This window comes from Palaemon carinicauda, chromosome 10 (assembly GCF_036898095.1).
Source record: "Palaemon carinicauda isolate YSFRI2023 chromosome 10, ASM3689809v2, whole genome shotgun sequence".
NCBI lineage: Eukaryota > Metazoa > Arthropoda > Malacostraca > Decapoda > Palaemonidae > Palaemon > Palaemon carinicauda.
Window position 1 is genome coordinate 131669446 of NC_090734.1, and position 14452 is coordinate 131683897.

At 38.4% G+C, this 14452-nt stretch overlaps 1 protein-coding gene across 1 annotated transcript in view; it reads right to left on the bottom strand.

The window, feature by feature from the left end:
- LOC137648487 (guanine nucleotide-binding protein G(s) subunit alpha) overlaps positions 1-14452 on the bottom strand; it is a 78226-nt gene that overhangs the window by 29313 nt on the left and 34461 nt on the right. Inside the window, exon 3 of the mRNA XM_068381406.1 lies at positions 8227-8281. Coding sequence (XP_068237507.1) covers positions 8227-8281 — 55 coding nt within the window. The remainder of the gene's footprint in view (positions 1-8226; positions 8282-14452) is intronic.

Genomic DNA, 14452 nt, shown 5'->3' on the forward strand with positions numbered 1-14452 from the left:
AACACGGAAATAAAATTCATATTACAACATTTTTGCCGAATTTCAAGAATTTCAAAAGTTCAAACTTGCAACGAATGTATTCTTGTTGAACAGGCTGATATAATATTTTTTATAGTTTATTTATGAAAGATCAATTTTAATGTTTTTTTTTTTTTTCAAATGTTATTAATTTTAATTTGTTCAGTAATTCTCTTGTAGTTTTTCTCCTTTCCTCATTGGGCCATTTTTCCCTATTGGAGCCCTTGGTTTTATAGGATCCTGCTTTTCCAACTAGGGTTGTAGCTAAGCTAATAATAATAATAATAATAATAACAATAAAAACAACAACTACTCCGGCACACAGATTCCATAATTGTTAATTTAGTCTCATAATCTATTTATTTCCTTATTTCCTTTCCTCACTGGGCTATTTTTCCCTATCGGAGCCCTTGGGCTTATAGCATCTTGCTTTTCAACTAGGGTTGTAGCTTGGCTAATAACAATAATAAAAATAACAATAATAATAATAATAAAGGTCATCAATGCCATAAATATATAATACTTCTCTTGTAGTTTAATTCCTTTCCTCACTGGGCAATTTTTTCTATAGGAGCCCTAAGGTTTATGGCATCCTGCTTTTCCAACTATGGTTGTAGTTTAGCTTATAATAATAATAATAATAATAATAATAATAACAACTCTAGCACACAGATTCCATAATTGTTACTTTATTCTCACCATTTACTTATTTCCTTTCCTCACTGGGCTATTTTTCCCTATTGGAGCCTTTGGGCTTATAGCATCTTGCTTTTCCAACTAGGGTTGTAATTTAGCTTATAATAATAATAATAATAATAATAATCTCTATCACACCCATTCCATAACTGGCGTCACAACTACAAAGGTCATCATCAACGCCTTAATATTATATAAAATAAGACGAAAGAACCATACCAGGAAGTGACGTGTCTAACTCGACCTGATCTTGACCCCTAAACCGAGAGAGAGAGAGAGAGAGAGAGAGAGAGAGAGAGAGAGAGAATATCCACAAATAAACAATAGTGTATAAATAAAGGGGGTGGGAAAAAAGTCTCGAATGAGTAAGGACACCCATTTTACCACCCGCCCTCACATCCAACCCGAGGTTGGAATCAGCAACGAGGTTGGATAGATGAGTAACGAGAGGGGGAGGGAGAGAGTGAGAGGGAGGAGAGAGTGAGAGGGAGGAGAGAGTGAGAGGGAGAAAGGTGGGTGGGAGGGGGAATGCAGAGAAAACGGATACGGATGTTGGCCACAAAGACAGAGAGAGAGAGAGAGAGAGAGAGAGAGAGAGTAAAATGGGGAAGGGGGCAAAGGCATTGGTCGTGTGGTGGATGATGATGATGATGAGGTGGTGGTAGTGGTGGTGGGAGGAACAGCAGCAGCACCACCCAAGGGGGAGGAAGAGGTGGAGGAGGAGGAGGAGGAGGAAGAGGTGGAGGAGGAGGAGGAAGAGGTGATGGAGGAGGAGGAGGGGGAGGGAGGTGGTATCTATTTATAGAGCGAGATGCGCGACTACCGGCAAGCAGTTACTCGAAGAACTCCCCCTCCCCCCTCCCCCTCCAGTCAGCCCCACTATCACGTACACACTTACATATCCACACAAGTATTAGGAGAGAGAGAGAGAGAGAGAGAGAGAGAGAGAGAGAGAGAGAGAGAGAGAGAGAGAGAGAGAGAGAGAGAGATAGCAGTGCCGTAGGTGCCATTATCAATGTTGGCGATGCTGATGCTCTGTCTGTCTATGGCCCTCTTTCAGACACACTCTCACTCTCTCCCTCTCTCTCTCTCTCTCTCTCTCTCTCTCTCTCTCTCTCTCTCTCCCTCTCTCTCTCTCTCTCTCTACTCTACCGTCATGGAGGACTTGAAACATGGGAGGGGGAAGGATAAGGAGGGAGGAGAATGGAAGAGCAGAGTGCAGACACTCCTCTCCCTCTCTCCTCTCCCTCCCTCTCTCTCTCCCTCCCTCTCTCTCCCTCTCCCACTGTTGCCAACTAGCGCTTACGCCTGGCGATCTTCTTTTCTGTCTGACCAAAGGGTATTTAGTCATTGGGTGTTGGTACTCCTGCTTCTTTTTCTTCTGCAAAAATTCCCTTTGAAACTTTCTGGTCTACGTGAAAGAAACTTATAAAATTCAAGGAAAACTACACGATTTTATATATCTGTCTCCGAGAATGACATATTCCTGCTCCAAAATGTTAATAAATCCAGTTTCATATCACCCTAACCTTTACTTTCATCTCCTTACCACTACTTAGTCTCAAGCAAATAAATACAGCTGTTCTCTCTCTCTCTCTCTCTCTCTCTCTCTCTCTCTCTCTCTCTCTCTCTCTCTCTCTCTCCTCTCTCCCTCTCTCTCTCTCGGGAAACGAGGAGACTGTGTGTTCACACTGATACCTGTTACCGTGCCACCAACCTGATCTAGTTTACAGAAACTGATAAGACTTTTACTACTTTGGTGACGAGGAAAAAAATATATATTAAATTCGCCAAATTTAATTTCTAAGAACATTCGCCAAATATCTCTCTCTCTCTCTCTCTCTCTCTCTCTCTCTCTCTCTCTCTCTCTCTCTCTCTCTCTCTCTCTCTCTCTATATATATATATATATATATATATATATATATATATATATATATATATATATATATAGTGATGAAACTGGCAAGCTCTAGATATGAAATGACATGTCTGAAGCCTTTGCCCTGTAGTGATCCAGACATGGCTACATTTGGGTGTGTGTGTGTGTGTGTGTGTAAAGCAGCCATTAGACAAGGGTATGATGTGTGTGTATGACTGTGCAATATCTCTACTGATGGAGTAATATGTGGTCAGAGGGGGGCAGTGGATGCTAGACGTATGAGAGATAAGAAAATGGACAGGGTGAGACACTGAGTTACTGGTAATAATGAAAAGAAAGAGATAAAACTGGTAAAAGTTTGAAGTGTTGACCAAGAAAATTAAGAGGGAAGATAGTTATAGGGGTAAATGAAAAGCAGGATGGTGGAGTAATGAATGATGATAGGATAGTATTAGTATTATTACAAGTTAAGCTATAACCCTAGTTGGAAAAGCTAGATGCTATAAGCCCAAGGGCTCTAATAAGGAAAGTAGTCCAATGAGGAAAGAAACAAAGGAATAAATAAACTAAGAGAAGAATAAAGTGAAAATAAAATATTTCAAGAACAGTACCAACATTAAATTAGATCCTTCACATAAAAAAAAGAGAAAGAGAAATAAGATAGAACGGCAAGTGATTGGTAAAGAGGATTATTAAGAAATGATATTTTCATAATAAAATAAATTTTTGACGCTCCAAGGGACTATAGCCATTCTTATATAACCAGCGGGTAAGTTTTATGTTTAAAAATGATATTTTCATAATGAAATAAATTTTTGAACATACTTACCCGCTGGTTATATAAGAATGGCTATAGTCCCTTGGACGCTCCAAGGGACTATAGCCATTCTTGTATAACCAGCGGGTAAGTTTTGTTTAAAATTCTACTGCTCTGTGAAAGCAAAAACAAGGAACGTAAGAGGAAGTTTTTAGCCAGCTCTCCCAAATGAGGGCGAAATGTGGATGTTAACTGCTGTTTATTATTATTATTATTATTATTATTATATGCTAAGCTACAACCCTAGTTGGAAAAGCAGGATGCTATAAGCCCAGGGGCCCCAACAGGGAAAATAGCCCAGTATGGAAAGGAAATAAGGAAAAATAATATATTTTAGGAATAGTAACATTATGAAAATAAATATTTCCCATTTAAATTATGAAAACTTTAACAGAACAAGAGGAAGAGAAACTAAATAGAAAAGTGTGCCAGAGTGTACCCTCAAGCAAGAGAACTCTAACCCAAGGCAGTGTAAGACCATGTAAGACCATATGTAGATCAACAAAAGTGATAAACGCTTCTAAGTAGGAAGATGTGTCAGGAGTATTTTGGGGATAGTCCAATCATGTGGAAAATACTAGACAAGTTCAGGTTTGTGGAAAAAGTGTAAACATCATGAATGCTAAGATGTAAGGTTGGACAGATGATGTAAGATATATGGAGAGGGAAGTCTTAACATGTAGGAGGCACAGCATGCATGCAACATAAGGGGCTGAATTAAGGCATGGTAGTTCGACACACTACTGGGGAATATCAAGGAAAAAATAGCTAAAAATACCGTTGGATCTTTTCTAAGACAGCATCTATGACGTTAGAACGGTTTCAGAAGTCTAAAATTACTGTCAGATCTTTGCTAAGACAGCATCTATAACGTTAGAATGCTTTCAGAAGTCTGAAATTACTGTCAGATCTTTGCTAAGACAGCATCTATGACGTTAGAATGCTTTCAGAAGTCTGAAATTACTGTCAGATCTTTGCTAAGACAGCATCTATAACGTTAGAATGCTTTCAAAAGTCTGAAATTACTGTCAGATCTTTGCTAAGACAGCATCTATGACATTAGAACGCTTTCAGAAGTCTGAAATTACTGTCAGATATTTGCTAAGACAGGATCTATAACATTAGAACGCTTTCAGAAATCTGAAATTACTGTCAGATCTTTGCTAAGACAGCATCTATAACGTTAGAACGCTTTCAGAAATCTGAAATTACTGTCAGATCTTTGCTAAGACAGCATCTATAACGTTAGAACGGTTTCAGAAGTCTAAAATTACTGTCAGATATTTGCTAAGACAGGATCTATAACGTTAGAACGCTTTCAGAAATCTGAAATTACTGTCAGATATTTGCTAAGACAGGATCTATAACGTTAGAACGCTTTCAGAAATCTGAAATTACTGTCAGATCTTTGCTAAGACAGCATCTATAACGTTAGAACGGTTTCAGAAGTCTGAAATTACTGTCAGATCTTTGCTAAGACAGCATCTATAACGTTAGAACGGTTTCAGAAATCTGAAATTACTGTCAGATCTTTGCTAAGACAGCATCTATGACGTTAGAACGCTTTCAGAAATCTAAAATTAGTCAGATCTTTGCTCATACAACAATATTTTCTTCACTGGAAACACCACTAGCTTTGAGAGAGAGAGAGAGAGAGAGAGAGAGAGAGAGAGAGAGAGAGAGAGAGAGAGATTTCTAATACACTGTTCCACCAAGGTGGGCAGAGAATTACTAATTCCTCTGGGAACATCAGAATAGATGGTATGAATCTTGGCTGGTTTCACCTTGAAGGTATCCAAGACCAAACTGGTCAGAGAGAGGGAGAGACTTTCATAAGGAACAGTTTGAATGAATCACTATGCATACAATGAACACTTGTAGGTATTTGATTTGTTTATGAGACACACGGGAGGCCACTCAGCACCAAGTGCAACAGGAGAAATGCCACCATAGTTGCAGTGTGGAAAAAAACAACTTAAGAGGCTCAGCTAGACAAGAAGATGGAAGAAGGAAGTTATAATAAAAGGAACTTCAGCCAAGGACATCATAAGAAGGAAAAGAAGGAAGTAATAATAAAAGGAACTTCAGCCAAGGACATCATAAGAAGGAAAAGAAGGAAGTAATAATAAAAGGAACTTCAGCCAAGGACATCATAAGAAGGAAAAGAAGGAAGTTATAATAAAAGGAACTTCAGCCAAGGACATCATAAGAAGGAAACATGTTTCTATAAAACTTTCCAGGGTAAAATCTGAATAAGTACTCTTGTGAAAGATAATTTATCCTTAAATGGTAAATACTTTGAAATACTGTATTAAAAATGAACAAATGGCCTTTTAAATACCAAATTGGATTGGAAATATACCCACTCATTGGATATATTCCAGTAACAAAGTGAGTATTGTGAAACATTACTGGAAGAGAATAGCGATAAGAATACTTGAATGATGTTATGAAAGTGAAGGATCAATGAAAATTTCAAAATGCCTAAGGAAGTGACAATGTAATGAGACAAAACTAACAAGATGACGACTGGAAAGGCACTTGTAGAAAATGGGAATATGGGCGATACAGTTGCAATAATAGTTTAAGGTATTCGTGGACAAGGCAAAATTTCGGCCTAAATGCATTAGGCATATCACGTCCTTGTGCACCCAGATACCTTGTATCCGGGCAGGGGATCTTAGACAGTCAGTCATAGCCCCCAAGACAAGAAACTATGAAATGCAACTGGGAAGGGGTAATCATAATTCACTTAAATAAAACATTTATAAGGGATATTATATTTTACTTAAATAAAATGTTTAGAAATTTATTTTGAAAATAAAATTGGCACCCCATTGGTTTTTAGTGATTTTCAATTGTTTTCCGTATAAATTCCTACCCAAGACTTTGAAAAGGAAAGCCTTTTGTGGCCCCACCCATTCCTTGGGGGGCAGGAGTGTAAAAGGGCCATGATTCCAACCAACTGCCCGAGTTTGATAATACATTAATAAGGGTGAAACAATTTTCAGATAACACCTGTAACATCGATCTAACAATATGTATAGCCGTGATAATGTAGACTCCAATATTGAGATCCCAAGAACCATGATTTGAATAACCTTACATATCATTCACAAGGGTGCCAGCCTAATAGAAGCTGGCAATTCCTAAACAATACAGTTTTGGAGATGATTAATAAATAAAAAAAAAAAAAACTTTATATATCATCTGTCTGCCTGTCTGTCTCGCAACTAGTCCTGTGTCCAGCATCCATGATTTGCTCATCGTTGATCCTACACCTATTAAAGTACTGTAGTTCTTGATAGTTTTGAAAATGTCATCTCAGCTTTCCCGGAAAACTCTTCTATGACACCACTTTGTTTATTACTTCCTATGTATTAGCCCTTGTAAGCCATATCGTACACTTCATTTATAGAAATATGAACACAGTTTATGAAAGGATGACTCGCTAAAATTGATCTGCAGATGTGTGGAAGTTGAAAATGGAAAGACCTTCCAAATCAATATAATTCAATAAATCTTTAAATTATTATTACTAGCTAATCTACAACCCTAGTTGAAAAAGGTGGATGCTATAAGCCCAGGGACTTTAACAGGGAAAATAACCCAGTGAAGAAAGGAAACAATGAAAAATAGATTATTTCAAGAACAGTAACATCAAAATAAATATTTCGTACATAAACTATAAAAACTAAAAAACAAGAGGAAGAGAATCGAGATAGATAGAATAGTGCGCCCGAGTGTGCCCTCAAGCAAGAGAACTCTAATCCAAGACAGTGGAAGACAACGGTACAGAGGCTATGACACTACCCAAGACAAGAGAACAATGGCTTGATTTTGGAGTGTCCTTCTCCCAGAAGAGCTGCGACACAAATCATATCATTCAAAAAGTATAAATCAATGTACATTTAACCTAAATATAAAACCAACTTTTATGGTCAGCTTAATAATAACTAAAGAATTTTGAAGCCCTTCAATTCCATACACTCTTAGAATAAAATAAATAAAGTAACAAAACATAGAAAATGGAATTTATTACACAAATTGTAAACCTTGTTTCTAGAACCAAGTCTTATGTATATATTCAGAGCAATATTAATTAGCCTTAAGAATTTAGTTTGTTTACTCATGAAAAATTTTGGTACGCTATTAGTAATGCTATCTAGGTAATCTATCAACAACTAGTACTACTACTCAATACTACACAGTATTCAAGAAGTTTTATTCCAGCTGTTACCAAGTTGTGGAATGATCTTCCTAATCGGGTAGTTGAATCAGTAGATTTCAAAAGTTCAAAGTTGGAGCAAATGTTATGTTGACCAGGCTGACAAGTGTCTCTTTAATAGTTTATATATGACATTGTTACTGTTTTTAGAGTGATTTATTGTTAATTTATTCTCATCATTTATTTATTTCCTTTCCTGACTGGGTTATTTTTTCCTATTGGAGCCCTTGGGCTTATAGCATCTTGCTTTCTCAACGAAGGTTCCGGCTTGGCTAGTAGTAACAATAGTAATAATAATACAACTACAGCTACTATATCTAACTATGATATGCTATACTGTACAATTTCCTTTCCTCACTGGGCTATTTTTCCCTATTGGAGCTTTTGGGCATATAGCATCTTGCTTTTCCAACTAGGGTTGTAGCTTGGCTAGTAATAACAACAATAGTAATAATACAAACACTACAGATACTATATATAACTATGATATACTGTACTGTACAATTAATGTATAAAACCTGAAATCACACAGTAGTGAGACTGTATATTTTCTTCTAAGACACAAGTAAACAGCATGTGGAACTCACCAAGATGGCATCGCGGATGTTGCATTTGATGCCTTTGATCTTTTCTCTCTTCTCTCTGTAAAAAAAACAAAAATAGGGGGGTTTAAATACCACTTTTTGTAGAGAAATGTCCCTTTTCCTAATAAAATTAATCAAACTGATGACTTTCAAAGAGTTCACTATTTCTTTACAGTTCATCGCTACTCAATTCCGACACAAAACATGCTAATTGCCGTGTATGGATATTTAACCTTGGTAAAATGCTAATGATATAACTCTTGTTTACCAAAACTGCAGACATAACACAATACCTATTCAAGAAGCAATCCTCTCAAATTAGACATTCCGTTCAATTATTCATCACATCATGAAATTACATATGTTACTTTTAAAAGATTAAAAAAAAGTATGAAACCAAATTTTCCTTAACAGTTATTCTATGAGTTTATAAATAGACTTCACAACATACTTTAAAATGATAATGTCAGAAATCAAGCAATGAAGTTGATTACTGTAATTTTTCAATATTATCAAAAGAAAAATGATAAATTCGGAGATAATTTGTATTTTTCCCTAACTATACAAACCTTAGCTATTTAATATGGGTTATTACTTTCAGCTACGCCGATAGTAATAACACACATTAAATAGCGTGGTTTGTATTTCAGTTACAGAACAAATGATAAATTCGGAGATAATTTGTATTTTTCCCTAACTAATACAAACCTGGAGTTATTTACGTGGATTACATTCCAGCTACGCTGAAAGATAATCCACATAAATAACGGAAGGTTTGTTAGCAGGGGAACAAATTTCTGTATCTCTTACGACTATGTGTTATGAGAGTTGATGTTTGAAAATATAAGTCTTTCCAGTTATATTGGTAACAGTACAGTAGACTAAAATAGATCATCATCTTCTTTTAAGCGATTTGGTTAAAAACTCGATATTAGCTCCAGGAAGAAGCTTAGACATTCGGATAAATCTTGAAGATTGGTTCATATTGACCAGCATTTTCAGAATTTTCTATATACTAAAAGGACTGGACCTTATAATCTATTCATCCTATACCCATGAAATCACAGACAGGTATGTCTACAGCATCTTCATTTCGCTGTATTCGTTCGTGTAAGCTGGGATACACATGCAATAGCAAAACAACACCAGCTGCACATAACAAAAGTACTGTATGGTAATGAAAAGTTTAAAATTCTTCCAAGAACTTATTATTTGTAACATGGAATTTTTATGATAAAATTAATGTTAATATGTACGAACTTACCTAGATAATTTATCTAACACTAAATCTCTAAAACCACTCCAAAAATTTCATCAAATGCTAGGCAACACTGCTGGCTGAACCAGCTCGCCACCCCTTTTGAAAATCAGTTGTGCCCGACAGATTTTGGGGAAGGATGGGCATGACTAGATAAATTATCCAGGTAAGTATTTTAAATGATTCTTCATAAAAATTCCATATCAACAGACATTACCTCAAGATAATTTATCTTGCCCAATTTCCCACATTGAAATGGAGGAGGGAATCTTGAAAAATTCCCTTTTTAGGATAGAATAGGATCTGAAGTTAAGTAGAGACTTCTGACACCGAGAGGCGATGGGCATAAAGTAGCTAGCGACTCGGTCTCTAGGAGGGAACGAAAAGACAGTCCGTCTGGTTTCGTGTCAAGCAAGCACTGGGGGTTTAACGATGCATTATCTATTACGGTGGTGGTATTGTGGTATTGCTAATCAACACTATTAAGGCCTTCCTCAAATGTTCCTGGAATACTCGTTGCTACCATGACTAAAAAACAAGCATGCCAGATATTTCAACCTCTGATTGCAGGGTGATTCAAATCTCCCAATTAATCCAGTCCTCAGATAGTGGCAAAAGGCGAGAAGGTAATCTCTTTCATTTATCCACAACCTGCCTGATGAAGCAAAGATCAGCCAATTGTTGAGGTACAGTATATCAAAAAACGCGTTCAGTATGAGAGACCGAAGACGTTGTCAGCGTGAACACCTGCTAAGCAGAGCACATTTTGAAACACAGGGAATTGAATTGGTACAGTATTACTGCTCCAATAAGAAAGAAGCAAAGGTACCTTTGACTGGACTCACGAATGGGTACTTGGAAGAACGCATCCTTCAGATCCAATTACAGTATGAAGACTCCTTCCTTTACTGATGGAAATCAGTTCAGTTCATACCATTTTCTTCTAGAACCTGATCGCTGTACAAAATGGTTAACTGGAGAGAGGTCGATAAGCGGTCTCCAGCCTCCAGTTGACTTCTCCAGGAAGAGTCGACAGTAGAAGCCCGGATATCAGTCTCATACCTCTTCCAAGCACACTTCTTTAGTGTCCATTCACCTCTTGAACAACAAGGCTTTTGGTAATATTGGAAGATAGTTACAAACTATCAATCTGCAGGATAGGGGAGGGCAGGTGGCCAAGAGAAAGTACAGTAGTGTATATTGTAAGTACCTGTCCCGAAGAACACCCACTATCTAAGGGTCAGCTCAGTATCTACCAGGCTTCTCAATGGCATACCATGTAGTATTTCCCTACTTTTGGCAGCAGGAGAAGGGGACTTGAGAGTCCCCATCTACGGTCGGGGGCCTCTAAATGGCTTTGCATGCACAGGACACTTCCAATTGTAAGAAGTTACAGTTGGTCCTAATTTGGGTCTAGAGAGGTTCGTGACAACCTTCTCTGCCAATGATCCCCCATGCATAGCTGCACTAAAAAGTCTGTCCACAGATTCACTCGCAGAGCCAGAGCCCTTAAAGGAAACCAGCAGTGTATCAGGGAATCCTGAAAAGCAGTTAAGTTCACCCAATCTCCACCGTTGCCTGCATGTAACTCCTATGCAAGAATGACATGGAACCTGCACTCAAGCGTTTTGAAGTGCCATTTCTAGCTCAGGACCAACTTTTGAAAATTTGGGCACCAGAGCACCACTCCTCTTCTACATCCAGTTGGACCATCGGGTCACTGTCTGGTGTCAAAACGTCACTGCCTTACTACTAGTCTCCTGTACTTCTCCAGAGTTAGGAGATGATCAACATCATTATCTCCACGAAGTATATCACGGAGCCTGACCAATGGTCAATCCACGAGATTACTTGGAGAATGAGCATGACAGAAGTTTCCATAGATCCTGACTAAGAAGCTGAGAAGGAAGAGCTTTCCAACCAGTCTCTTGTTGGACTGCCTGGCAGCGAGTGTTCTTGAGATTCACAGCTCTGATTTTCAACTTGATCTATGGCCAAACTAGCAAAATTTCAACCAAGGTAGCAAGAAAGAAGATCAATGAACTCAAGAAAAGCTTAATGGGTGCAAGAATCTCCATGAAGGATCACTCTGACTCAGTTCTCTGCTTCTGTTGATACTGGGTCAAGGCCTGGTACCTTCAGGTCAAGAGAATCCCTAGGGACTTCATATCTGCAGGCTGCTCAGGAGATCTATTCCCGACAACGAATATAAGCATTCTATCATAAGGATAGAACCAGGAATGTAATTGTGAACCAATGATAGAACAGCTAATTGTTATCATGGAAAAGATATACCTCTGGCACTGATCAAACTAGAGACTGATAAGGTACCTATAGTCCATTTCTTTTAGCGAGTCATATTTGCACCGACTCGCAGCGGTGCCCTTTTAGCTCGGAAAAGTTTCCTGATCGCTGATCGGTTGGACCAGATAATTCTAACCAATCAGCGACCAGGAAACTTTTCTGAGCTAAAAGGGCACCGTTGCAAGTCGGTGCAAATATGACTCTCTAAAAGAAATGGACTACAGTACCATTAATTCTGTTGATCGCTGTGGAGAGTAGGCCATGACCCGTGACAACTCGGCCACCAATCCATGGCTGCCGACTGCGCACAAGTAAGCAAAGCCATCCTTTAGAGGTGCCATCTTCTCAATTTGGGATACCGAAGTATCCTTAACAGGGAAGGGAGGGCACTTCTCCATCCAGGTAGAAAAGGTGAAGGCAAAGTCTTTCTTAGGTGTCAAACTATCATCAGTAGCCTGCAAAGGAATAGTTTCCACTAGATGATGGAATGCAGGAATCGCGAGGTGAAACTATCCTACTGCTAGTTAGCAGTAGGGGGTAAGAGGGGTAGCCAGGATAACCGGCCACCCCTCTCACACACACACACAAGTGTATTCTGATAACTTTTCTCTTTTGACTTGGAGTGAGTAGACGTTCCATCTCTCTCCACCCAACTGTTTACACTGGCCTTTGACTTTCCTTTCATTTTTTTCTTCTTACTTGTGTTTCTATGTATATTTAAACATTATTGTAATGTTTTTATATATAAATTCCTATAAATGTTTTTTTTTTCATTACTGTGAATGTTTTTTTTTTTTTTTTTTAATGTCAGTGTGTGCTGCATTCTCAAGGGCGGAGAAACCTTCTCTGTCTCTTAAAGAAACTATTTCCCTTTGCCCTTCCCCATTAGAAAAGAATTTTATTCAACAAGCAACTTGTACCTTCCTAAAACCCTCATAGAATTGTCATTGTTATCTCTCATGAACAAGAATACACAATTTTATACATAAAAATTTAACATATCAATACAGTACTTAACCTAGCCAGTGTCAATGCTAGTATCAACAAATCTTGAGCATGCCGATCAAAGCTGGCAAATAAAACTGGTGGCCGATGTGGTAACGTCCCTGACTGGTGAACGACAGTCTGGGGTTCGAGTCCCGCTCAGACTCGTTACTTTTTTTGGTCGCTGCAATCTCACCATCCTTGTGAGCTAAGGATGGGGCATTTGGGGGAACCTATAGGTCTATCTGCTGAGTCATCAGCAACTATTGCCTGGCACTCCATGGTCCTAGCTTGGTTGGAGAGGGGGCTTGGGCACTGATTATAAGTACAGTATATATGGTCAGTCTCTAGGGCATTGTCCTGTCGATAGAGCAATGTCACTGTCCCTTGCCTCTGCCATTCATAGGCAACGTTTAAAACTTCCCTTTCAGGAGCCACCAAATGTACTGATGTGCGATTGTGAGGACAAACATGTGGCTCTTGGTCTACTGAAGCCCAGTCTTACCCACGTGTTCTTGTTCCATCCGAGACGTTAAAAGACCAGTAAGCAATTAGCAAAACACAACAAAGTTAGGAGGGGGCTTAAAGGCTGCTCATGAATGGCAGAGGTAAGGGACAGTGACATTGCCCTATCAAACAGGACAATGCCCTAGAGACTGACCATATATACATATGATCAGCACTCAGGCCCCCTCCCCAACCAAGCTATGACTAAGGAGGCCAGGGCAATGGCTGTTGATGACTCAGCAGAGAGACCTATAGGCTCCCCCCAAACACCACTTCCTTAGCTCGCAAGGATGGTGAGGTGGCAGCGACCAAAAGAATTAACGAGTTTGAGCGGGACTCAAATCCCAGTTAAGATATTTTACCGCATAAGCCACCACAACCACAATATTTTTAAGACTCGCAAGTCACTACCGAAATAATAAAATTTTCCTAAGCATGAAAATTAACACAGAAAAATATGTGCAAGAGACAAAAATCGACTGTATATCACAAGCCATACTGTACATTACTGTACATATATTAGATCTAGAGGTAAATCTGGACATCAAGAGATAAATCTACTATCTTTACTATACAGTATTTACGTTCTTTATCTGATGTCAGCTTATCAACGCAAAAGCTATTCCATCTGACCAGATATACACAAACCAATACAGACAATATAGTTCCAACACAATGAATCCAATCAGCAGACTACCCCTCCCACAATCTCCTTCACTGACAATATGTGACCTGACATAAAGAACTTGTTATTTCACTAATTATCACTATACTGTAATGCCCATTTACTATTATAAACAAATATCTTAATGGTTTTCTCACAATCTTCCCTACACAGTATATCTATATATCCACCCTTTCTGATAATACTGTAGTTTTACACTTGACCTTTCAACTATAATACTGTATTATTCTAAATAGTCTTGAAATAAATCCTCTATCTAATCATTCTGGATAAATATGCAGAAGTCCAGTCTCACGGTATAGCACAGCAATACCACGGGGCCAGTACTTATTGGGTGTTGAGAACATTTTTAAACTTTCATTTTCAGATGAGAGAATCAAGCTGCGTATATAATGGCTTTATGACTCACAAGTCTCGCAGATTAGATTAATTGAAGTACCCCGTACTCATTTTATTATGCCTGAATAGCAGCTTTCACTCCCCAAACCACA